The sequence below is a fragment of the Macaca nemestrina genome, chromosome 3 (assembly GCF_043159975.1).
Source record: "Macaca nemestrina isolate mMacNem1 chromosome 3, mMacNem.hap1, whole genome shotgun sequence".
NCBI lineage: Eukaryota > Metazoa > Chordata > Mammalia > Primates > Cercopithecidae > Macaca > Macaca nemestrina.
In genome coordinates this window covers 38,990,807-39,017,160 of record NC_092127.1, presented here as the reverse complement: position 1 = coordinate 39,017,160, position 26,354 = coordinate 38,990,807, and the positions used below count along the sequence as shown (strand labels likewise).

The 26,354-nt window shown below is 34.7% G+C and overlaps 1 protein-coding gene across 6 annotated transcripts in view; it reads right to left on the bottom strand.

Moving 5' to 3' along the window:
* The window catches only part of LOC105463467 (LPS responsive beige-like anchor protein), a 770,029-nt gene that overhangs the window by 419,634 nt on the left and 324,041 nt on the right, over positions 1-26,354 (bottom strand). For all 6 annotated transcript variants that reach the window (XM_011710554.3, XM_071092575.1, XM_011710553.3 and 3 more), the window contains one exon: positions 931-1,097. In XM_011710554.3, the coding sequence (XP_011708856.2) occupies positions 931-1,097 (167 nt within the window). The remainder of the gene's footprint in view (positions 1-930; positions 1,098-26,354) is intronic.

The following is a 26,354-nucleotide window of genomic DNA, read 5'->3' as shown; positions in this document are numbered from 1 at the left end:
TAAAATTTTTTTCTTTATACTGGAAAATTTCTAAAACTGAATTTTGATGTCTGATAGACACGTAAGTTACACAAATGGAAGCAAATTACACTCTTACATAATACACAAGTAATTTACTATTTTTGTTTTTGTAGTCTTCTAGAAAAAGTTGTGCAAAAATTAGAAATTAAAATATAATGTTTTCTAATAGCCAAATATAAATTTTTTGTCATTAACTTTACTTAAAAGAGTCAACACATGTTCCTGAAATTTGTAGCATAAAATATTCCATGGAGTATACATTTTATAATTTGTCAAGTTCCTTAGTCTTAAAAGGCAATTTAATTATTTTGTTTCTATAAAGTAAAATCAACAACAGCATGTCCAATTTGGCTATCTTAAAAGAAGGTAGATATACTGAGTAAAATTTTAAAGAAGGCATTTAACCAAGTTTATCATCACAGTCCTGCAATTTGCAACATAAGAAAAAAAATTTTTTATTATATTTTCCAGACTATGCTTTGAAAATAGTTATTTTCAAATAACTAAAAAATATAAAAACAGCACAATTTTTTAAAATAAAATGTTATATATGTAAAAATTCGGCTATAAGTGTAGATAGTAAGATAGTTTAAGTGCTTCCCTTAATAATTCATTTCAAAAGGAATAAGTAGATAAAGCAAATATTATTTTGGAAGTAGTTGAGGAAACTGATCTACAAAGATCCACAATTGTACCCATACTGATTGGATAAATATGGATCTATAAAGATCCATAATTGTACCCATACTGATTTTCTCCTTCCCTTTGGCTTTAAATTCATACAGACGATGAAATACAAAATTAAATTACTCCCTTCTTCATCTGGCTTTGATCATATCCAAAGTCATTTATCTAAACCTAAGCCATCTACAGAAAATCAGTGGCCAAATCCTAAAGGTATCCCTTTACCTCACTGCAGAATTTCCCCAGGCTCCATGCTTGTCTGTGAGAATGTTGATAATTTTCTGGATTAGTTGAGTTGCTGTCACATGGTCACGATATTTTGCTGCTCTTATCAAATGATCACACATCTTCTCATCTTCTCGTTTCTCTGCAGAATACTGGGCACACAGTGACTTGGAGAGAAAAAAAATTAATACTATAAAAAATATGAAAAAAAAACCTTTAAAATCCATTATGAAATAATCTTTACCCTAAATCAAAACAACCAAAATTTTAAATCTACTTTTACATTCCTCATTAACCTAACGACTGAGATTTAGTGATCTGCTCTTTCAGTAAAACATCCCACAAGAATTTACTTCTGTGAAGTCAATCATGAGATACACTCAGAAGTGGTAAACATTCAAGTAGAGACCTGAACAATGAGACAAAGACAGTCTTGTAAGAAGCAGGGGCCCAGCACGACAAACAGCATGAAGTGAAGTTGCAAAGGACTTGAGACATAGTGAATAAGGAGAATAATGGTAAGAAATAATTTTCAAAAGGCAGGCCAAGGCCACATCATTTGTATTATGGTAAGGAGTTTAGATTTTATTCAAATGTAATGGAATCCCAGTAGAGAATTTTACGCATATAGCCGCTATTTAGAGAATAGATGGTAGTGGGACAAGAGAAGTGAAGTTCGCAGTTATGAGGCTACTGCAGAGGGCCAGAAGAGACAACAGCAGCTTACAATAGTAAACTGAGCTAGTTCTAAACACCTTTAGAACATGAAACTGTTTGGTCTTTTAAGTCCTAGCAAAATATACCAAAAGCACTGGGATTGCCTGGGATCTTATTTAAAATGCAGAGTCTCATGCCCCACCCCAAATCTATTCACTTTGTGTTTGAATTTTAATTCTCAGGCAATTTATATACATTAAAGTCTGAAAAGCACTGTCTTAGATATCAATTTTGCCCAAAAAAAACCTTAGAATTATTTGTCAGTAATCAGATACACTATAATTGCTAGTTTCCAAAATGCTTATTTCTCTTCTTTTGAAATTCAGAAGATTGTGGTGTCACGTTTATGATACTGTAGTTAAGGCATCGTTTAAAATAAGAAAACAAAGATGGATGTAAACTTGGTCCTTTGTTCTATTCAGTGTCTACTGGAGTCCTCCCCCACCACCCCCACACACACATCCTTTGATAGATAAGTAACCTAAACTTGATGTTGGAACAAACATCACTAGTTTACATATGGAATATACACTGTGGATGCTTGCCTCTCCTACAGTATACCAGTTTTGATAAATTGCTACTACGCACTACTCCCACCACCACCCCAGCAACAAACAGGAGTCCTGATTGTCCTAAACCAATCAGGTAATAAACACACTCACACTGGCAAACTGGATTAGGGAAGAACACTTGATGTAACTGGTACAGGTAGGGTAAAGTTCAAGATTTTGTTGGACAGTTAGTTCCCTCCTTCCTCTCAGGGTGTAAAAGAAGCAGCACACAATTCTAGGAGTATTGGAAGCTCTCTGTACCATGAGGGTAGCTGGCCTGAAGATACAGCCAAAATGAGAGCAGAACTATGAAAACTGAAGAAAAATAGAGCTCCTTCCAGATGGAATCACGAAATTCCGGATCAAATTCTCAAGACCAGCCTACCTTTAGAACCCCTATGAGACTTTTTAAAGACTTTTTTAAGAGCCAATAAACTCCTGCTCATTGTAAACCAGTAGAAACATCCCAAAAAAAATGGTTTTTTTGTTCCTTACACCAAAAGCAATTCATCCTTTGCATGCTGTATATGTACATGCACAAGGAATCAAATATATATATATATATATATATATATATATTTTTTTTTTTTTTTTTTTTTTTTGGAGACAGTCTTGCTCTGTTGCCCAGGCTGAAGTTCAGTGGTGCAATATTCTTGGCTCCTCTGCCTCCCAGGTTCAAGCAATTCTCCTGCCTCAACCTCCCGAGTAGCTGGGACTAGAGGCGCCCGCCACCACGCCCAGTTAATTTTTTTGTATTTTAATAGAAACAGTGTTTCACCATGTTGCCCAGACTGATCTCGAATTCCTGAGCTCAGGCAATCCACCAGCCTCGGCCTCCCTAAGTGCTGGGATTACAGGCGTGAGCCACTGTGCCCGGCCAGGAATCAAATATCTTAGTATGTGCAAAACACTATGCTAGGGAGATGAAAAGCTGAATTTAATAAAGAGGAATTTTAGAAGTTAGTTTTGGGTGGGAATAAAGGAAACCTTTAAAGCAAAGACAAGGCAGAAAAACAAGCGAGGGACAAAGCAATAGAGTTTGACCCAAGTACAAAATACAGGTAGAACGACTAACAGACTGTAGAAATTCTAGAATGCAGAATGAGTATAGAAAAAAGTCACAGGAGTCACAGTATACTTATACAAATGACTACAAGATTGGGAAGCAAAACAAAAACCAGGTTACGGTATCACCCTTGCTAATATCTCCTGTCAGTCGTGATCAATTCACTCATTTACCTCTTTAGGTCTAAATGTCCTAATCTGCAAAATTAGCAGATTACATTAGATCCAAGATTGCGTCAATCCGAAGATCCTGGGCAACCTCTGTGAGGGTACTTGAGGGTACCTGAGTTCAACATCTCAGAGATGTTCACTGGTAAAGGCAAACTGTTTATTTAAACACTGATGTGGAGAAAATAAATCCTAATAAGAACTAGATTAACTGATGAGAAATTAAAAGTAAACTTGATATACTGTACTTTTTTGTTTGTCTGTTTGTTTGTTTGTTTGTTTGAGACAGAGTCTCGCTCTGTCACGCAGGCTGGAATGCTATGGCGCAATCTCTGCTCACTGCAAGCTCCGCCTCCTGGGTTCACGCCATTCTGCCTCAGCCTCCCGAGTAGCTGGGACTACAGGCGCCTGCCACCATGCCAGGCTAATTTTTTGTATTTTTTTTTTTTTTAGCATTGACGGGGTTTCACTGTGTTAGCCAGGATGGTCTCGATCTCCTGACCTCGTGATCTGCCCATCTCGGACTACCAAAGTGCTGTGATTACAGGCGTGAGCCACCACACCTGGACCATATGCTATATTTTTTTAAAAGATTGACCCAAACAAACCACAAGAGAGTTCACTTGTCAAAAATATGATTTGAGCAAATAAAAGAAAATGATTAAGAAATATATGAAAGGGCAGTAGTTTAAGTGAAGATAATTAGGAAATTATTTCATTGTAACAAAAATGTCAACTGATATGTCATATTGTTATATATTCACACAAGAACTGAGAAACATTCTATAGGTTATTTCATATCTAACCCAACCATACACTAAAACAAAGAGTACGAAATGATAAGACACTCACAGAACCGTAAACTTCCAACATTCTCTACTATATATCCATATCTGTCCTTGTCTAACTTCACCTAAGAGGAAATTCAAATCTACTGATGAGATTTACAAAATCACTGGTTTCTGAAATGCTATGAAACACCACATACCTTCATACTAAACAGTATTAAAAGTAACCAAAAACATATTATTAAATAGCTTATCATTTCTATCTCATTAATATTATAATAATTTAATATCAAATTATATTTTGTAAACATTTGATGAGCTACTAAAGTTTGTTCGAAAAGGCATAATTCTCAAAACAAGGGCTCAAGGTAAGCTCAATGGTAAAATGCTTTAAAGTGTTCTTTAATGGATCCTTCTTTACAATTTGAACAGCAACTTTTCATATCTGACATAAAATCTATAGATATAAATCACATTAAAGGGCTATTCTTTCCTGATTATCAATCTCTGTCTCTTTGTGGAACATTAGGGTCACATCTGACCTAGAAACATGATAAAAGAAAACCAAACAAGAATGTTTCATAAAGATATAATGAACTTGTAACTATTTATTTAAATGCCCTTATAATGTAATTTGAAGATGTTCTTATTTAAAAACCAATAATAAATTCTATGTATGAAATATCATTCAAAGTCATGTGGAGATAAGAAATATTTACTTTAGAATCAAATACATACTACTTATTTGTAGTATACATATTTGTGTATGTATGTATACTTGTATTTGGAGATTGAGTGGAGGTACAAGAGACATTAACAAATATTGCTATTTATCAGTAACATAAACGGTCAGATCTAAAATGTTCATTCAATTTTAAGGCAGAATTTTTTTTGTTTTATATCAACTTTTCTGTGTTCCTATGGTAAGCACTATATAAACTAGATAATATAACTTCACAACATGGCCACAAAATATTTGATTATAAAAAGAAAAAAAAATAAGCATTTGGGGAACAATTCTATTTTGCATGATTATTGCTAAAGAAACCTAAGATTTGTAACCAAAGAATGAAGAAACTCAATATAGGATAAATAAAACTCCTCAGAAGAAATTCAGTCACTCACAGTAAAGAGACAAATTGACCATTTTAGCTCTTTAAATGTAAATGAATAGAGACAATATTTAATTTTTCCTTCCAGATGTCATGGCTTTACCTAATTTTACTATTCATCCTTTGCATGAAAGTAAGAGAGGACACAAACAAATGGAAAAACATTACATGCTCATGGATAGGAAAAATTAATATCGTGAAAATGGCCATACTGCCCAAAGTAATTTAGAGATTCAATGCTATCCCCACCAACCTACCAATGACTTTCTTCACAGAATTAGAAAAAAAAACTACTTTCAATTTCATATGGAACCAAAAAAGAGGCCATAGCCAAGACAATCCTAAGCAAAAAGAACAAAGCTGGAGGCATCACACTACCTGACTTCAAACTATACTACAAGGCTACAGCAACCAAAACAGCATGGTACTGGTACCAAAACAGATATATAAGACCAATGGAACAGAACAGAGGCTTCAGAAATAATACCATACATCTATAACCATCTCATCTTTGACAAATCTGACAAAAACAAGCAATGGGGAAAGGACTCCCTATTTAATAAATGGTGCTGGGAAAACTGGCTAGCCATATGCAGAAAACTGAAACTGGACCCCTTCCTTACACCTTCTACAAAAATTAACCCAAGATAGATTAAAGATTTAAATGTAAGACCTAAAATCATAAAAACCCTAGAAGAAAACCTAGGCAATAACATTCAGGACATAGGCATGGGCAAAGACTCATGACTAAAACACCAAAAGCAATGGCAACAGAAGTCAAAAGTGGCAAATGGGATCTAATTAAACTAAAGAGCTTCTGCACAGCAAAAGAAACTATCATCAGGGTGAACAGGCAACCTACAGAATAAGATAAAATTTTTGCAATCTATCCATCTGACAAAGGGCTAATTCCAAGAACCTACAAGGAACTTAAACAAATTTACAAGGAAAAAACAAACAACCCAATCAAAAAGTGGGTGAAGGATATGAACAGACCCTTTTCAAAAGAAGACATTTATGTGGCCAGCAAACATGAAAAAAAGCTCATCATTACTGGTCATTAGAGAAATCCAAATCAAAACCACAATGAGATACCATCTCATGCCAGTTAGAATGGCAATCATTTAAAAAGTCAGGAAACAACAGATGCTGGAAAGGATATGGAGAAATAGGAACACTTTTACACTGTTGGAGGGAGTATAAATTAGTTCAAGCATTGTGGAAGACAGCGTGGCAATTTCTCAAGGATCTAGAACTAGAAATATCATTTGACCCAGCAATCCCATTACTGGGTATACACCCAAAGGATTATAAATCATTCTACTATAAAGACACATTCACAGGCATGTTTATTGAGGCACTATTCACAACAGCAAAGATTTGGAACCAACCCAAATGTCCATCAATGTTAGACTGGATAAAGAAAATGTGACACATATATTCCATGGAATACTGTGCAGCCATAAAAAAGGATGAGTTCACGTCCTTTGCAGGGACATGGATGAAGCTAGAAACCATCATTCTCAGCAAACTAACACCAGAACAGAAAACCAAACACCACATGTTCTGACTCATAAGTGGGAGGTGAACAGTGAGAACATATGGGCACAGAGAGGGAAACATCCTACACAGGGGCCTGTCCGGGAATGGAGGGCAAGGGGAGGGATAGCATTAAGAGAAATACCTAATGTAGATGACAAGTTGATGGGTGCGGCAAACCACCATGGAATATGTACACTTGTGTAACAAACCTGCACGTTCTGCACATGTATCGCAGAACTTAAAGTATAATAAATAAATAAATAAACAAACAAACAAACATTTTTTAAAAGTCCTAAAAGATTTAAAAAAAAAAAAACAGAAATGGAAAATATTAATAGACATATTCTCTACTAAAGAAATTGAACTCAACTACTTTACCACAAAGAAATCTCAGGCCCACATAGTTATATCGGTGAATTCCACCAAACATTTAAGAGGAAATAATACTGAGGCCAGTCAAGATGGCTCACACCTGTAATACCAGCACTTAGGAAGGCTGTGTCGGGAGGATCACTTGAGCATAGGAGTTGGAGACCAGCATGGGCAACATGGTGAAACCCCACAGCTACAAAAATACAAAAATCAGCCAGGTGTGGTGGCATGCACCTTTAGTCCTAGCTACCTGGGAAGCTGAGGTGGGAGGATGGCTTGAGTCCAGGAGGCAGAGGCTGCAGCAAGCCGAGATTGTGCCACTACACTCCAGCCTGGGTTACAGAGCCAAGAAGAAGAAGAAATAATAATGAAGAAACAAAATTTACAATAGCATGAAAAATATGTAATACTTAGCTACATTTTAAAATTTATACAGATCTTATAAAAAATAAAACCATAAAAACTAAAAAAATAAAATGACAAAATATTGTTAAGAGAAATTAAGAAGCTAAATGAATATACAATTTATATATACAAAATATAGTTTATAGATTTAAAGATTCAATATTTTAAAAATTGATTTTATATATTCAACACGATCTTACTAAATATCTTTAGCAATTCTTATAAATACTGAAAGGCTGATTCTAAAACATACATAAAAACAGAAGGTAGGCCAGGCCAGGTGGCTCATGCCTGTAATCCCAGCACTTTGGGAGGCCGAGGCAGGTGGATCACGAGATCAGGAGATCGAAACCATCCTAGAAAACAAGGTGAAATCCCATCTCTACTAAAAATATAAAAAAAGTAGCTTGGCATGGTGGCACATGCCTGTAATCCCAGGTACTCAGGAGGCTGAGGCGGGAGAATCGCTTGAATCAGGGAGTCGGAGGTTGCAGTGAGCCGAGATCACACCACTGCACACTGCACTCCAGCCTGGAGACAGAGTGAGACTCCATCTCAGGGAAAAAAAAAAAAAAGAGAGAGAGAAGGTAATAACAGCAAAGCAACTTTAGAAAACTAAGTTGTAAGACTTTACACCCTTCCAACTATACTATAAAACTAGAAATGAGGCTGGGCGTGGCGGCTCACGCCTGTAATCCCAGCACTTTGGGAGGCCGAGACGGGTGGATCACGAGGTCAGGAGATCGAGACCATCCTGGCTAACACGGTGAAACCTTGTCTCTACTAAAAATGCGAAAAATTAGCCAGGCGGGGTGGCGGGCGCCTGTAGTCCCAGCTACTTGGGAGGCTAAGGCAGGAGAATGGCGTGAACCCTGGAGGAGGAGCTTGCAGTGAGCCGAGATCGCGCCACTGCACTTCAGCCTGGGTGACAGAGCAAGACTCCGTCTCAAAAAAAAAAAAAAATTTTAAACAACTGCCCTTTTTTTTTTTTTTTTTAAGACAGAGTCTCTCTCTGTCGCCCAGGCTGGAGTGCAGTGGCCGGATCTCAGCTCACTGCAAGCTCCGCCTCCCGGGTTCACGCCATTCTCCTGCCTCAGCCTCCCGAGTAGCTGGGACCACAGGCGCCCGCCACCACGCCCGCTAATTGTTTGTATTTTTTTAGTAGAGGCGGGGTTTCACCATGTTAGCCAGCATGGTCTCGATCTCCTAAACTTGTGGTCTGCCCGCCTCGGCCTCCCGAAGTGCTGGGATTACAGACCTGAGCCACCACGCCTGGCCCAACACCTGCTCTTTAAAAGAACAATTTATAAAATGAAAGGTGAGCCACAAATTGAGAAAATTATAATTTACATATAAATTACAAATGAATTCTTTAAAGAATATATAAAGAATTCATACAACTAAATAAGACAAACAACCCAATTAAAAATAATGAGCACAGGATTTGAACAGGCATTTCACAACTGGCTAATAAGCACATGAGAAGATGCTTAGTCAGTAGAGAAATGCAAATAAAAATCACAATAAGCTATCACTATACACCCACCAGACCGGCTAAAATTTAAGAGCTACAATACCAAGCACTGACAGGAACATGGAACAACTGGAACTCTCATATCTACCTTGGTGGTTGAATTGTAAAGTCATCAACTACTTTGGAAAACAGTTTGTCAATTTCTTGTAAGCTTAAACATATACTTACAGGAGCATGTAGCAATTCTACTCCTAGGTATTTCCTCAAAAGGAGTAAGTACATATTTCCACAAAAATAACTGGTATGAAAATGCCCATGGTGCATTCAGTCATAAAAGCCAGACACTGAAAACAACTCAATATCTGCTTATAGCTGAATGGATAAACAAAATAATTCAACTTAGTATTTTAAAAAACAAACCAATAATACACACAACAATGTGAACAAATATCAGAAAGTTTATGCTGGCCAAAATAACCCAGAGTACCTACTATTGGATTCCACGTATATAAAATTTTATAGCAGATAAAACTATCTATAATAACAGAAATCAGATCACTGGTTGTCTGGGACTGGATATGAATATATGGAGAGGAATTGACCACAGTGGATCACAAGGGAATTCTTGAGGATGACCCAAATCTCCTATATCTTGATTGTAATGGTAACACAGATACACACCTTTATCATAACTCCTCCAATTGTATACTTAAAATTTTATTACATGCAAACTATACTTCAATAAAGTTTCTTTAAGAATTGTTTGTTTGTTTTTTCAGACAGGAGTTTACTCTATTGCCTAGGCTGGAGTACACTAGTGTGATCTTGGCTCACTGCAACCTCAATCTCTTGGGCTCAAGTGATCCTGCCACTTCAGTCCCCCAAGTGGGACTAGAGGCACGCACCACCACGCCCAGCTAATTTTTTCTATTTATTGTAGAGATGAGGTCTCACTATGCTGCCCAGGCTGGTCTCAAACTCCTGAGCACAAGCGATCCACTCACCTCGGCCTCTCAAAGTGCTGGAATTACAGGCATGAGCCACTGCGCCCAGCAAGAAGTGTTTAAAAGGTGAATGGACAAAGTATAGATGGAGAAAGCAGTTAAAATACTCCTGCTAAAAAATAGGCTCATATAGCAAATAGGTAAATACCTTCTACAAATAAATGAGGAACAGACAGATAACCAAATAAGAAACTGGGTAAGAGAGCAACATGTACTCACAAAAGCAAAAAACGGAAAACATATAACAAGCAGAATAGACTCAATTCTTTTAAAAATTCAAAATGAAAGTACAACTACCAGAATGCCAAGATAAAAATTATCAGTCAATTGTTGATGAGAATGCTGAACAATGAGAACAACTCTACATTGAAGCTGGGCATGGTATATACCTTCACAAGATAGTGTGGCAATATCTATTAAAAGCGAAAATATGAACATTTTGTAATCAAGTAATTCCACTATACAGAAATGCATGAGGACATGCGCCAGACATATAAAATGTTCAAAGTGCATTATTCATAATAGCTAAACACTTAAAACAACCAACCAAACAAAAGAGATTATTAAAAAACTAATGGCCTACATATTCATAAAAGCTAAAGATTGGAAATAATCCAATGGCCTATCAACAGTAGAAAGAGGTAATGAACAGCCAGCAGTCTATACATAATGGAATACTATGTAGTAATGAAAGTGGAGTTGAAACATGTAAGAAAATAATTAAATTTTGGAAACATAATGTTGAAATAAAATTTCCAGAATAAAATACATATATTATAATTCCATTTATGTAAGGATCGAAAATTGTGCAAGAAATTATAGTGCTAAAAGAAACATACTTAAGTTTTGAAAGAATAAAACAAAAGCAAATGTCAACCATAAAATTTAGAACAGTGGTTATCTTAACAGGGTAGAAAGGGGTTGTGATTGGACAGCTAGAAGACTTCTCACAAACTCTTTGTTTCAGTATCACAAAAAAATTAAATTAATGATGTTAAACATACATTGTTTCTAAAGATAGGTTTTCAGAGTAATACGTTTTTAAAGAAACAGGTTATAAAAAGCAAATTTTTATTAAGTTTGCAATTAAGTTCTTATTAAGTTTTGAAATAAAAATAAATTACACACAATTTTAATGATAAAATAGCAAGCCCTTTTCCTAAATTAATAATGTTTAATGATAATTAAACAATTTATGTGTTGGTCTAAAAGTTTTGTATTTAAAACCTTTTTAAGACTTTTAAAAGAAACACATACTTGCTTTTAAAAACAAATCAAAGAACAATGCCATAAAAAAGAAAAAGAAATTTCTCTTTTCTACTTCCTCCCTGTTTGGTCAGTTGCTTTCTACAGAGGTAGTCACTGTTTAGAGTAACATGTCATTCCTATATAATGGAATCAAACTGTGCATCATTCCATTTCAGGACCTTCTTTCTTTTACATGGCTACAGATTATTACATTTTTAGTTAACCAAGCATTGCTTCTGCTAAACACATTTAAGTGTAGTACTTTACTTCTCAATTTGTCTTAAAATCACTTACACTATAAATTACTTGTCTCACTGAAAACAATTTAAAAGTGGTATCACTTCAGGGACAATAAATGAAGAAGTTTCTCAATATTTCACTTTTGGAGGTCTTTGTACTTGATCCCCTACCTTAGATTTAAAGCGTGATCTTTTTAAAAAAAAAAAAAAAAAAAAAAAAAAAAAAAAAAAAAAAAAACTATCTACAGAAACTCAGAAAGACTCATAGAAAAGACAGAAAAATGAAAGCTTAAAAATGTCAACAGCAAACAAAAGTCAACCCATGATAATGTGTGACAGCCATCTTTAATTCTGAAGTGATTCCTCTGTCATGCAATGACTCGAAGTATTGATTTCTCTCAGCATGAAAAAGCCTAAGCCAATGAAACAGATAGAACAGCATCCCCCTTCTCCCTTCCCCTGATAACAGCATTCAAGGTTAAAACAGGCAAAACACTTATCAAAGTATCTCTTCCATTTCTTCTTGTTTTAATAGAATGGATACAACGTGTTGGGTTCTTATCTTTACAAACTATAGTCCTCAGACAATATTTTTAAATAATTTGAAGATTAATATAGGATCTTCTATTCTTTTGCTTTACACTTTTGGTAATAAAAAACTTTTCTTCTGTGAACTCTTAACTATATATAATATTTGTCTACCAGACTGTAGAGATGGCAAAGGCCTATTTCTACAAAAAAAAAGAAAATTAGCCAGGCATGGTGGCACACATCTGTAGTCCCAGCTACTTGGGAGACTGCAGTAGGAGGATTGCTTGAGTCCAGGAACTCGAGGCTGCAGTGAGCCGAGATTACACCACTGTACTCCAGCCTGGGTGACAGAAGAAACCCTGCCTCAAAAAAGTTAAAAAAAAAAAAAAAAAAAAAAAAGGCCGGGCGCGGTGGCTCAAGCCTGTAATCCCAGCACTTTGGGAGGCCGAGACGGGCGGATCACGAGGTCAGGAGATCGAGACCATCCTGGCCTACACGGTGAACCCCGTCTCTACTAAAAAATACAAAAAACTAGCCGGGCGAGGTAGCGGGCGCCTGTAGTCCCAGCTACTCGGGAGGCTGAGGCAGGAGAATGGTGTAAACCCGGGAGGCGGAACTTGCAGTGAGCTGGGATCCGGTCACTGCACTGCAGCCTGGGTGACAGAGGGAGACTCCGTCTCAAAAAAAAAAAAAAAAAAGTCTGGGCGCAGTGGTTCACACCTGTAATCCCAACACTTTGAGAGGCCAAGGCAGGTGGATCACAAGGTCAGGAGTTCAAGATCAGCCTGGTCAAGATGGTGAAACCCCGTTTCTACTAAAAATACAAAAATTAGCTGGGCATGGTGACAGGTGCCTGTAATCCCAGCTACTCGGAAGGCTGAGGCAGAGAAGTGCTTGAACCCAGCAGGTGGAGGTGGCAGTGAGCTAAGATCATGCCACTGCACTCCAGCCTGTGTGACAAAGTGAGACTCCGTCTCCCAAAAAAAAAAAAAAAAAACAGGGAGAGTTTCACAGAGGAATTAAAGTACCTGTTCACCAAGAAGAAAGGGATAGAAAAAATAAAATATAAAAAATAAAAGAGGCCAAAAACGAAGAGAACAAGCTCAAATACATGCATTTTTTAAGCAAAGATAGGAATAACAGAATGAGACATGTAATAAAGAGCCTTCTCTTTTTAAATATCCTGATACATGTTTATATTTTCCTTGGGTAACTAATATTTTTACCAATTACCTTCATAAAGGAATTATTCCTCAAAGGTTTATATAAATCCTTTAACATATAAAATATTAACTAGATTTATATTTCTCAGCTGATGATTGTTATAATGCTATAATTTCTTTCATTCATATTCAAGTGCATTGCCAACACAGACCATTTCAAAACAACACACCTGAATATTAACTCGGTTATAAGCACTGTTTCTCAAACCACCTGTAGTGAAGGGCCATTTTTGGGTTTTTTTAACCTTTTTAAATACATTGAGCACTGATGCCTTTGATGACACTGCCAGTCATTCAAGCTGTAAAATTCTTTAAATATTCAATTTCTGTACTCAGCTCTTTGTGGATTACTAAGAAGTAATTTGGTCAGCAGACGACACTTAAACAGCACTAATATAAAAAGATATGTAGAAGGAAACTATTTTTATCAACTCAAGTATTGCCATTTTGCTTTGTATGGTAAAATACTTGCTTTGCAAAATAAAATACTTTGTATTATAAAATACTTGATCTTATATTCAGTGCTTTAATTTTTATTAATAAACCAGAAACAACAATAAATATTCTAAATGCACATGAGAAAAGCTTAAATTATAAACAAATGTTGTATGAAATACACAGTAAAGATTTTTAATTAGCTTAGTTTCTTATTGATCTTTATTTTAAAATCCATTAAGAAAAGGAAGGCTTTACATTAGTACATGATCTGGTCTACGGTTAAGATAACCAGAAGATACCGTAAACTGAAAGCTTAAGTAAAGGCTCGATATATCTATGGGGGATATATTCAGACATTTTCTTAGAAGAGATGTTCAACAGCATTAAGAGGTCTGGTTTTCAAAATACATTTTATAAGAACGTACTTAGAAGATAATGAAAAAACACTCTTCCAGTTTGGATTTCATTTGATCAACACTACCTGCAACAGTTTTACCTACATATAAACCTTTTGCTTTTTCTAGCTTGCTAGCTTTAATAGAAATATAGTAATATTAAACATCCAGGTAAAACAGCTGTTTTCTTAACCTGGTACAGCATCACTTAACAATCTGCAAAGACTCATCGATTCACTTTTGAGTGGTCTTCCTTTATCCCAATGACAGTTCCTTTAGTTTTACAAACAGCTCACAAATTATTATTTCTTGTTATATGTATGTATATACCTGTGCCTTATACAGGTGAGAATATGATGTTCAAAAGATACCTACAGAAGAGTAACAGCAGAAAATATTGAGGCCTTTCTTTTAACCTGGTCATTTTCAAAAGGCTAAAGTTGAGAGTAAGACAAGGTAAAACACATCATGGAAGAATCTCTAAAAATAGTGTGTTCAAGACTAAATACACAAGATTTTGGATATGAAAACTGAAAAATATTATTATTGCATAGTCCAGGTCTGTAGAAGGCAGAGCATATATGATAAACTGGGGTAAGAGTTTCCTTAAAAAAATTTGATGGTACTGTTATCACTCAACCTGAGGCAAGAAAAAAGAGTAACATTGGATTGAGGAAAAACCAAGATTCTTCTCTAAGAGAGGAAGCAGGTTAGCCTGAACTCGAGAAGGAATCTTGTCAAAAGAGCTCTCACTGTTGGGGAGCTGAACTAGCTTCTGCAACATGGCCAAGGGAGAAGGCCTGGGGAGAGAGGGAGACAGAGTCAAGAGAAAACTGCCTGTTCAAGAGTGTGGCCTATGAATCCTAGGAGATGCAATAACTAGTATTGTTTTGTTTTCCTCTTCTGCATTGTGGTGTCCTTCTATCATTACAAGGCCCACAGAAGAGAAAAGGAGAGGTCTACGTTCATGCTTTGGGCAACAGGATAAAGAAAAACAGCTACTGCCTGGAAAAGTTGTTTGTCAGATGGGAAGAGGTATCCTCCAGAGCTCTGACACAACTCTATCCAGCAATAGTGTGGACAGGAACCTGATAGCAGAGATAAGAGGCCTAGATTCACTGTGGCACATATAAGCATTCAATTTCCAGAGATTACTTCGAAGAAAAAAATAGCTGTTATTGAACACTTAATATGGATTCAGAGTAATGGGTACATTAGGTTTATCAAGTCCTATTTATTCCTCACAACATAGTTACAGGTAAACATCATTATTATCCTGATGTAAAGGTGCAGCAGTGGTGTCTTAGCTCACATGGTTTAGTGAATGACAATGCCAAGATTAGTCAACAATTTGATCTGACTACGTAGTAAGAGCTAAGGTCAACTGCAGCAGAATAATCATTTCTCACTGTTTGGGTACTCAAACTATAGCAATTGGACATTAAAAAGAACTAGAATACTTGTCAGTTGGTTATACTGGTACAGGTTGAGTATCCCTTATCCAAAAATTCAAAATTCAAAATGCTCCAAAATCTGAAGCTTTTTGAGCACCAACATGACCCTTGAAGAAAATGCTCATTGGAGCATTCTGGATTTCCAGGTTTTCAGATTAGAGATATTCAGCCAGTAAATATAATACAAATATTCCAAAATCTTTAAAAACCTGAAATCTCAAACACTTCTGGTCCCAAGCACTCTGGATACAGGATACTCAACCGGCATTTTATTTCTCATATTAACTGATATTATTTTTATCAAAGGTGAAGGAAAGAACAATGATAGAAAACAGAAAAGCAACAATTTACATTTGTATATATAGTCTGGCTTAACGACGAGGACAAGTATCATACTGTTTATAGCCTAGGAGCCATACAAATATGTACAGTATGTTACTGTATTAAATATTGTAGGCAACTATACCGCAATGGTAAGTATTTGTATACCTAAACATAGAAAAGATATGATAAAAATGGGTAAAAAAACAAACAAACAAAAATGGTACAGGGCACATACCATGAATGGAGTTTGCAGGACTGGAGGTTGCATTGGGTCAGTCAGTGTGCGAGTGGTGGGTGAATGTGAAGGTCTAGGATATTACTGTATACTACTGTAGACTTTGTAAACCCTGCACACTTAGGCTATGCTAAATTAATTAGAAATTATTTTCTTCAACAATAAATTACCCTTGCTTACTGCAACATTTTTACTTTATAAACTTAAAATTTTTTTTAACTTTTTAACTCTTTTGTAGTAACACAGTTTAAAATGCACATTGTACAGCTGTGCCAAAATATTTTCTTTCTTTATATCCTTATTCTATAATTTTTTTTTTTTTGGGGGGAGAGACAGAGTCTTGCTCTGGTGAGACAGAGGCTGGAGTGCAGTGGCACAATCACAGCTAACTACAGCCTCAACTTCCTGGGTTCAAGTGATTCTCCCACTTCAGCTTCCTGAGTAGCTAGGACTACAGGGGTGTACCACCACGCCCCTGGCTAACTTTTTTATTTTTGGTAGAGATGAGGTCTCCCTATGTTGCCCAAGCTGGTCTCAAACTCCTGGACTCAAACAATCCTCCTATCTTGACCAAAGTGCTGGGATTACACTGTGCCTGGTCTATAAACTTTATTCTATTTTTAAATTGTATTTTTTTAATTTTTAAATTTTGTTAAAAAGTGAGATACAAACACACACATTAGGCTAGACCTATCCAGGGTCAAGATAATGAATATGACTGCCTTCCACCTCGACATCTTGTCTCACTGGAGGGTCTTTGGGGCAGTAACAAGCATGGAGCTGTCATCTCCTATGATGACAATGCTTTCTTCTGGAATACCTCTTTAAAGACTTGGCTGAGGCTGTTCTACAGTTAATGTTTTTTTAAATAAGTAAAAGGAATATACTCTAAAATAACAAGTATAGTATAGTAAATACATAAACCAGTTACACAGTCGTTTAGTATCATTACCAAGTATTATATAATTGTGCTGTGCTTTCATACAAATGGAAACACAGGTTTGCTTCCGCCAGCCTTACCACAAACACGTGAGTAATGAGTTATACTACAACATTACAATGGCTACAATGTCAGTAGGCAACAGGAGTTTTTCAGCTCCATTAAAATCTCATAGGACCACTATTGTATATGTGGTGTGTCATTTACCAAACCATTGTTATGTGGTGCATGACTGCGTGTATATAAAGCAAATATTGTCAAGCTTAGCATTTCATGGTTTCTACCCTATAGATGGAGAAATATAAATAAAGACATTAGCTAAAATGTCCAAAACCGCCATGGTAGTAGGTATCAAAACTGGGATGAGAATTGACATTCTAATACTTTGCTATCAGGCTACGATGACACGAAATCTGTCAATCCACCATCTCTTCACTGAATGACAAAAGTGATCAACACAAAGCGTACATTGAGGGAGGAATGTGGGAAGACAAATTAATCACTGAGGCAGAACCATCCTGGGCAAAAGAATGGTATGCTTAGTTTTAAAAAGGTTATCCTTGACTTTGACCATCCTTCTTCTCATTTAGGGTTTTTAAGATAAGGTGGCCAACTAGAAACAGAAAACTAAGGAGAAAAAGTTAGGAGAAAATCAAGCGAGAGAATAAAGAAGAAAAGACAAATAGGAAAGCATAAATAGCAGGTTCACATAAAATTACTTTTGCACTATTTCCTAATTACGAGTTTACTTTAAAAACTAGTAAGAAAAAATAGTATATAAGATTTCTTTTGCACTGTATTTTAACAACTAAATGAGAAACAAAATGAGTTCAATTCAGTAATGGTAAAAATGAGATAATGAACAAAGGTGGGAAAAAAGTTTGTCATTCAACTAATCTTTAGAGTTCAAGACAGTTTGCACTCTACCAATTTTACATGCACATAGGAAAAAACATATCAAGTCATTAGAAAAGAACAAGGTAAACAGAAATAACATATATTCAAGGTGTAGTTTCAATCATCAACAAAAGTGAACGAAAAGGAAATACCAAGATAATTACATAGGTGAGACTCCAAATAAATAATATTGTCCTTTCACAACCTATGTTTTAGAATAAAAATATTATAAGCTACAGATTTGAGACTAGACTAATGACCTTTAAGGAACCTCATATTATTGCAAAGAAATTAAGTATCCTATCCAACACTACATAGTTAATTAGCGGCAGAACAACGCCTAAATCCTAGTTCTTACAAATCCCAAATCTGTGCTTTCTATCATACACTATAGACTGCAAAAACAATTTTACAACTTATGTGTAATTAAATATTTTAAATTCACGCTCTTAAGCATGAATTTAAACATGCTTTAACAAAGCAACACTTAACCCTTAAAAAAACCATTCAAGTATTATACAAAGTCCATATTTCAACTATCAAACTGTAAGTTCAGAAATAATTTTCATAGAGATTTAAATTCTGGCTCGGCATGGTGGCTCACACCTGCAATCCTAACATTTTGGGAGGCCGAGGCAGGGGGATCACCTGAGATCACAAGTTCAAGACCAGGCTGGCCAACATGGTGAAGCCCCGTCTCTACTAAAAGTACAAAAATTAGCCAGGCATCGTAGTGGGCACCTGTAATCCCCAGCTACTCGGGAGGCTAAGGCATAAGAATCTCTTGAACCCTGGAGACGAGATTACAGTGAGCCAGGATCACACCACTGCACTCCAACCTAGGCGACAGTGCAAGACTTTGTCTCAAAAAGAAAAACAAAATTTATTTGCCTTTATACATCATTAAAAGCTCATTAAGAAAAGCAGTGACAATCCAGTAAGCAATGCTAGGGAACAAAGTGATTACTACTTTTCTTACTTGCTGTCTCTACTGGGATATAAACAGAAGGTAATTTTTAACAAAATATTATCTTAATATTAAAGAATCTAGGATCTCACATGAAAAACTGATCCCCCAAATTTATGTTAGCTGGATATGGAAATCTTCTTTAGTCCTACCGTATGTCTTCTACTACTGACAATTTCATTCATTCAGCAATTCTTTTGAGAGCTTCCTTGAGAGCTTCCTATGTTCCAAGCCTATACTAGATACTGAAATTAAAATAAAACAAATCCTTTTATAAATTAGTCAACATGTAATACTTGTTTCCCTCAGTAGACACCAATAATTTCAAAACATTTTTAACGGTTAAAAGTAATTCTCACAAGTTGTCCAAGAAGAATATAATGCAGAAATTGCTAATGTAATGTCCATAACAAAACAAAAGGTAGTAAAGGTTAGCATTTAACGATTTCTCCTACATGACTGTAATAAGAGAAGTGATACATAAAAACCATACAAATCCTTACATAAGCAAATCTCAAGACAGAATCCATAAACATGTAAAAATTACACGTAAAATGTGTTATATTTGTATGAATTTATCAAGGTTACATTTTCAAGGAGTCCATTAGCAAAAAAAAAAAAAAGAACTATTAGCTCAAAATATAACGAACAGAACATTTCACATAATATCCCATTTTTGAGTCAGGCTAAGTGGCTCATGCCTGTAATCTTAGCATTTTGGGAGGCCAAGGTGGGAAGATCACTTGAGCCCAGGAGTTTGAAACTCTCCTGGACAACATAGCGAGACCCCATCTCTACAAAAAAAAAAATTTAAATCTCAGCCAGGAATGGTGAGGCACACCTGTAGTCCCAGCTAACCTTGGAGGCTGAGGTGAGAGGGTCACTTGGGCCCAGGGGTTAGAGGCTGCAATGCACCATGATCACACCACTGGACTTCAGTCTAAACCACAGAGCAAGACATCGACTCAAAACAATTATGTGTATATTTTATATTTGTTTTATATTATAAAATAGATACACAAATATACACTCATAATAAAAAGTCTAAAATGCTATGTGCCAAAACATTGTCTTGCCTCTTGGTGGGGCAAAGATATTGGAGAAGGTTCTCGTTTTACTTTACACTATTATTTATGGTTATATTTTTCTTCTTTTCTTTGTTGCAGTATTCTCCAGCTCAAAAATTAATGAATTAAAACACAAAAAGAGTCACTGATCGAAATCAAATTTTTCTTCAGTTAGGGTATTTCAGGTTAACCTTCTGGGAAGTACCTGAATTCTATTTTTAAAAGAATTTTTTATTTTATTTATATAATAGTGTCAATAACAATAGATTTGGGCATATCTGGATTATAGATATATAGAAGCAGTTCATATGCCTATAGCTCTTATACAAACACAAACCAATTACAAATTAAGTTCAAGCAGCAGCAGAGAAATAAATGAATTTATATTTTTGTGATTGTGTAAAGTGAAAATATAATTTGTAATAAATTGATAATCACTAGATTGGACTATCATGTAAAAATGGCATCAACCAAGCCATGAAAATTGTTAAATTCAGTCTATTTAACAATGATAATTGAAAATGACAATTAATGACAAAATTTATCTTTCATAATAAGAATATGTGACTGAAACGCATTCATATAGACTAAGATTTCAGTATTTACTTAACACATACAACAGATTCTATACTATGGAAATGGCTTGTTGTAGCAAGTAATGTAATACTTGTAATATTGCTGGTTACATAAAAAAATGAATTCACATGACGTGATGTATCATGTACTACATGAATAAAAATTTGACAGAAGTTTAAAAATAGAAATGTAAAAGGAGATTATGGCACAGACTTCAACTTATTCGCCCAAATCCGCCTCCCCCTTCAATAGTACCAGAGGCTCCTGATTCTTAAAAGCCTGTAGCTGTCTAGAACAAAGAGTATATTTCCCAATTTCATACCATTTTGCTTTTATTAATAAAACTAATGAAAAGTCAGGAAGGAAAAACGATGAATTTAAGTTTTAGAGAAAGTGAATATAAAGGGGTAAGAAAACACAAGGTAAAGAAATACGGCAGATTTTTGGAAATGTGAAACTGGAAATGAGGTCTGCATTATAGTCAGTAACATTAAAGGTGAATCCCATCAAACCTTTAAAAGAAGGTAATTCCAATGCTACCTACCCTGTCTCTGGGCATGAAAAAAGAATGGAAATTATATAATTATTTACAAGAGGCAAGTATAACACTGAAGCCAAAATCTCACAAACGACTAAGATTGCATAGAAAGTTAAAACAACCACAACCCAATTTAAGAATAGAACATGAAAATTACAAATAAAACATTAGAGACACAATCTGGCAAGATTAAAGAAAAAACTAAGACCAAAATATATTGGCATAATATTGACATATGTAACATTGAAAAAAGTATACTATGAATAACAACTCCACTGCTCCACTAAAGGATGACAAAATTGAACAACATTCTTCATTTACAAAAAAACTCTAAAAAAGTACTGAATAAGTATTTTATTAAAATGATAAAGCATATATACTTCAGGTCAAAGGCAATATCATACTTAGTAGGGAAACACTGAAACATCTCTGCTAAAGTCAGGAACAAGAAAAAGATGCCCACTATTAATTTTTAACATCACACTGGTGATAGAAGTCAATTCAATTAGACAAGGAAAAGCAATTATGAGAATAAAAGTTGGTAAGTCGGTACCAATAAAAGTTGGCAAAACTATCAATATCTGCAGATGATGTGAGTGCATGCCTGAAAAGCCCAAGAACATCGAATGAAAACACTCTTTTGAACCAGATGAGCTGAATCTAATGTTAGATTAACAAGCCAAAGAATTCTGACAAAAGAGATTCAAAAGGGCAATAAGAAGGAAGAGGAGGAGGAGCAGGAGGAACATAGACCTATTAGTATCAAAACACATTGCAAAGACTCAATAATTAAATTGATTAATATACTAGTTTGACACTAGTATATGAAGTCACATATAGACTAATGGGAAAAAAAATCAAACTAGAAACTGACCCCAAACATATAGGCATTCAGTATATGATAACAGTAGCATCTTAAACGAAAAATTAGACTATGTGGTAGGTGGCATAGGGAAAACTAGGTAGGCATATAAAATAAATTGAATAACACAATCTATACTAAGATAAATTCCAAATAAATTAAATATTTAAATTTAAAGCAATAAAACTATAGAAATACTAGAGGAAACATATGGGAATTCCTTTATAATCTATGTGTTTCTACCCTTCCAACTACCAAGCAAAAACTGAGATTCATGAAAGAAAATATCCACACATTTAACAAAAAAAAATTTTGTTAACTTCTGTAGGGCAACAAAAAAACATCATAACTAATTAAACAAACAAATTGGTTAAAAAAAAACTGTAACATATATCACAGAGTTGATTCCTTAATACATGTGGAGCTTCTACAACAAAATCAGTAAGAAAAGAGACACAATCCAATGGAATAGCTGCAAAGAACATGTTCATAGAAAGGGACATACTAAGGTTCAAAGATCATCAAACTCACTCATAAAAAAATCAAAAATATAGTTTTAAACAACACTGAGAAATAAAAACTAAAACTGTACACTACTATATATAACCTATGCAAGTGACAAAAGTGTAAATATGTTTCATAACACATTCTATAAGGAAACATTCATACTTTGCTGATCAAAGTATAAAAATTCTTCAGAAAATAATATTAAGTTTAAAAAGCAAAATACAGAACATTATAATATGCTAGCATTCATACAAAGAAAGACAGAAATATGTATTTCTATTTGAGTGTATATGCATAAAGAAACCCTGAAATAATTCATATAACAGTGGTTTTCTGTAAAGGTAAGGTGGTGGAAGGCATCCTGGAAGAGATTAGAAGGATATTTTTCACTGTGTGCCTTCTAATAATTTTTAATTTTTAATTACCTATAAAAGAAACTAAATGAATAGATTGAAAAATTTTAAATACTTAATGTCTTCTATATAAAAGTTTCAGATAAGGTAGACATGAGATTGATAAAACAGCACAGAAAAGTTAAAAATACAAAGAAAGTATTATTGTGAAAGACCTATACTTTTAAAAAAGCAAAAGAAATTGGATGAAACTAATAAAAGATACATGAGAAATAAAAAAGCAATCAGAAAAACACCAAGAAAGCCAAGCAAAAAAGGAATTTCAAAATGGAAGGGTTTGTCATCAGTGTCAAAAACTGCAGAGACCAAGGAAGATGAGAAAAGAGATTATATATATATATTTGTAGATATAATTAGCAGATCAGTAATGATATTGAAAAGAACAAGTGTAATCCATTTATCCTAGGATTGGGGATGAAAATGAGAGGAGAGAAGACAAACTATGACACTGAACAGTAGAAGGGGGTGAGACAATAAAGATACCATTCTGGCAAAAAAGTCTGGCAGAATCAAAAAGCAAGAGTGAAAATGGAAGCTTGAGAATTCTAGCAGCATTTAAACAAGGTTATCAAGCTCTAGTATATGATAATTAGACAGAGGCATGACTATATAAATAGTGAGAAGCTGCAATATAATTCCAGAAAGGTCATTTAAAATAAAAAATTTTTCAATATATTAAATAATAACTTCATTCAAAATAATACACAATTTGCTAAAGAAAACCAGACATTAGTCAATGAATACAAAAACTACCAATGACATCAAGTAAAAGAAAATAAGTCCTTTCAATCAAAACTACTCTTAACAATAAGCAGCCTATTTCATACTTAATGAGGGCCTGCAACTGATAATTCATAGTATTCTGGAAACAGGTATCAAGGCAAATCTCACAAGTAACAGAGGCGCATCATCTAAGGATCTTTTTCACATTAAGAATCCTATTAGAAAGAAAACACTAAAAGGTAATTGAATTTCCCTCAGTTATCTTCATCTCTGTCAGCTCCTGCTACAATAACTTACTCTCCAGAGCAGAGATAACTCAATTCTGTCCAGCAAGCATATGTTATGAATCTCCAAAGCAAACTTGTCTAAATCATTCTGGTCTTCTATCAAGGTTGCCTGTGGATATGAACTCTGACAGAGAGCAAACAAATTTATTTTTATCTTTTCAATAATTCACTTCTTTATGCTTTGATAGAGGAAATCACGAGATAAATATATGGTCTGCAGTTATTCTTATGTTATAAAGTCGGCTGAAATGGTTTCCATGACTTAAATAAAAGACTTAATGAATAATCCTTCTTAAACACAAAGAAAATGGTATCAAAAAATACAATTGGTAAATTACCTGAAGTTTCAATTTGTTTATACTGTTATCAGATCCTTTTTATGACCTCACAAATGCTATTTCAACTATTTCATTTTTGAAGCTTTATAGTAAAACATGTTTTATAAAATGCTAGAAAATTGAAGTTTTAAAAAAGGTATCAACAAAATAAATAATAGTTCATATGAGAAAATGCATTTCTTATCTGTATTCTAAGCCAGGTGGCATTTTATAACAGAAAAGCATTAAAAGGCTATATAATAGAGTCAGAAACTCTATGAGTTTGAGTTTCTTAAGTTGGAGTAGACACAGATCAATGTTATTCAGAACAAAAAACGATCCAAATTCAAATTGTTAATGAATATAATCCTTTCAGTCATAATCCCTTTCCTTTAATATAGTTTAAAATTCTCAGAGATTCTGGCTTGGCTATTCACAACCTTTAAATTCTACACTAGTAGTCACAATAACAGCAACAATGATAATCACTAACACACTTCATAATGTGTTTTAATCCACATTATGTAATTTTACTCTCCACAATAAACCTTTTATTAACGTTTCAATATATCCATTTCATAGGAGGGAAATTAAGACTCAGAGAGGTTCAATGAATTTTGTCTAATATTTTCCAGCGAATAAATTGTGAAGCCTAGAAGCTGAACATGTTTTTGGAAACCATGTACCTTCTATCACATTATAACACACTGTTTCCAAATTAAGTTACCCTTAAATAGCAGAGAAAATCTCAAAAAATATAGCCAACAATGTGCCTTGCAATTTTTATGTAAAGTGTGCTAACCTGTAATTCATAAATCAAATGGCTTATTTCTTCATTTCAAGCACAATCAGCATGTTTTTGGATTGAAGACCTAAAGCAACCAATCGTAGTAATTTGAGATACTATTATTAACCTATCACTCCTGCAAATAATAGGCTGAAAATAATTCTACCATGGGCTTTCTCATTAATAATCCATATTGTTTCCATAGAGAACCAGCCTTACTACTTTTAATCAGAAGAAAAAGAAATCAAATGTGTGGGCTGTAATTAGTACTCATTTATTGAATAATCACTTACTAAGCACCTACTATGTATAGGCAATGTACCAGGCTCTACGCCACATAGAGTTCTTACCTTCATGAAGCACACAAAAGAACCAGGCAGGAAATAATCAGCGTTTTAAATATATAATTACAAACAATTATTAAGTGCTATGAGATATTATAACTGAAAGATCTGATTTAGATTTACGTTGAGTGATTGGTGGGGGTAAAGGATGAGAGGCAGAGAAGGCTTCTGTGTAAAAGTGACACTTGAAGGAAAATCTAAAAGATGAGTAGAAGATGAATAAAAGGGTATTGTGACTAGAAGCAAAGGAAAAAAGGAGAATTAGGTTTTGTGGGTGATATTAAGGATTGTAGGTTTAACCTAAGAGCAATGGGAAGCAACTGGATATTTCTATGCATGAACAACATATACTAAATTGCAGAATGACTATACTGGCTATTCTGTGTAAAAGAAAGAAAATATAGGTAGGGAAGAAAAATAAGACAAGAGATTACTCCAAGTGTTTTGAACTACAGATGTGATGGTTAAGATAACAAAAAACAGTATTGATAACAAATGTTTTTGGAGGTAAAATAAACAGAACTTGATGATGGACAGATACTAAGTGTGGAATAAGGGAAAAAATGGGTAATGGGTGATTTGTGCAAGTAAGTAAGTAAATGGAGGTGATATTTACTCAGATGGGAAAAAAATGGAGGAGTAGGCAACAGGGGAATATAGAGTTTTAGAAAGTCTCCCCCCAAAAGTGGGGCTTCTTATAAGAAATTTCAAGTGGCAATTACAAGTATACAGTGGTATTACACAGGTTTGAAGCTCAGAAAAGAAGTCACAAAGACAAAAACCACAAAGTTTTAGATAATAAACAAATACTAACAAAATAGGGGGAAGAGGTCCTCAGAAATATTGGGTCGAAGTAAAAAAAAAAAAAAATACTATATATAATTGCCTTAAGACAATTTTCCAGTCACAGAAAA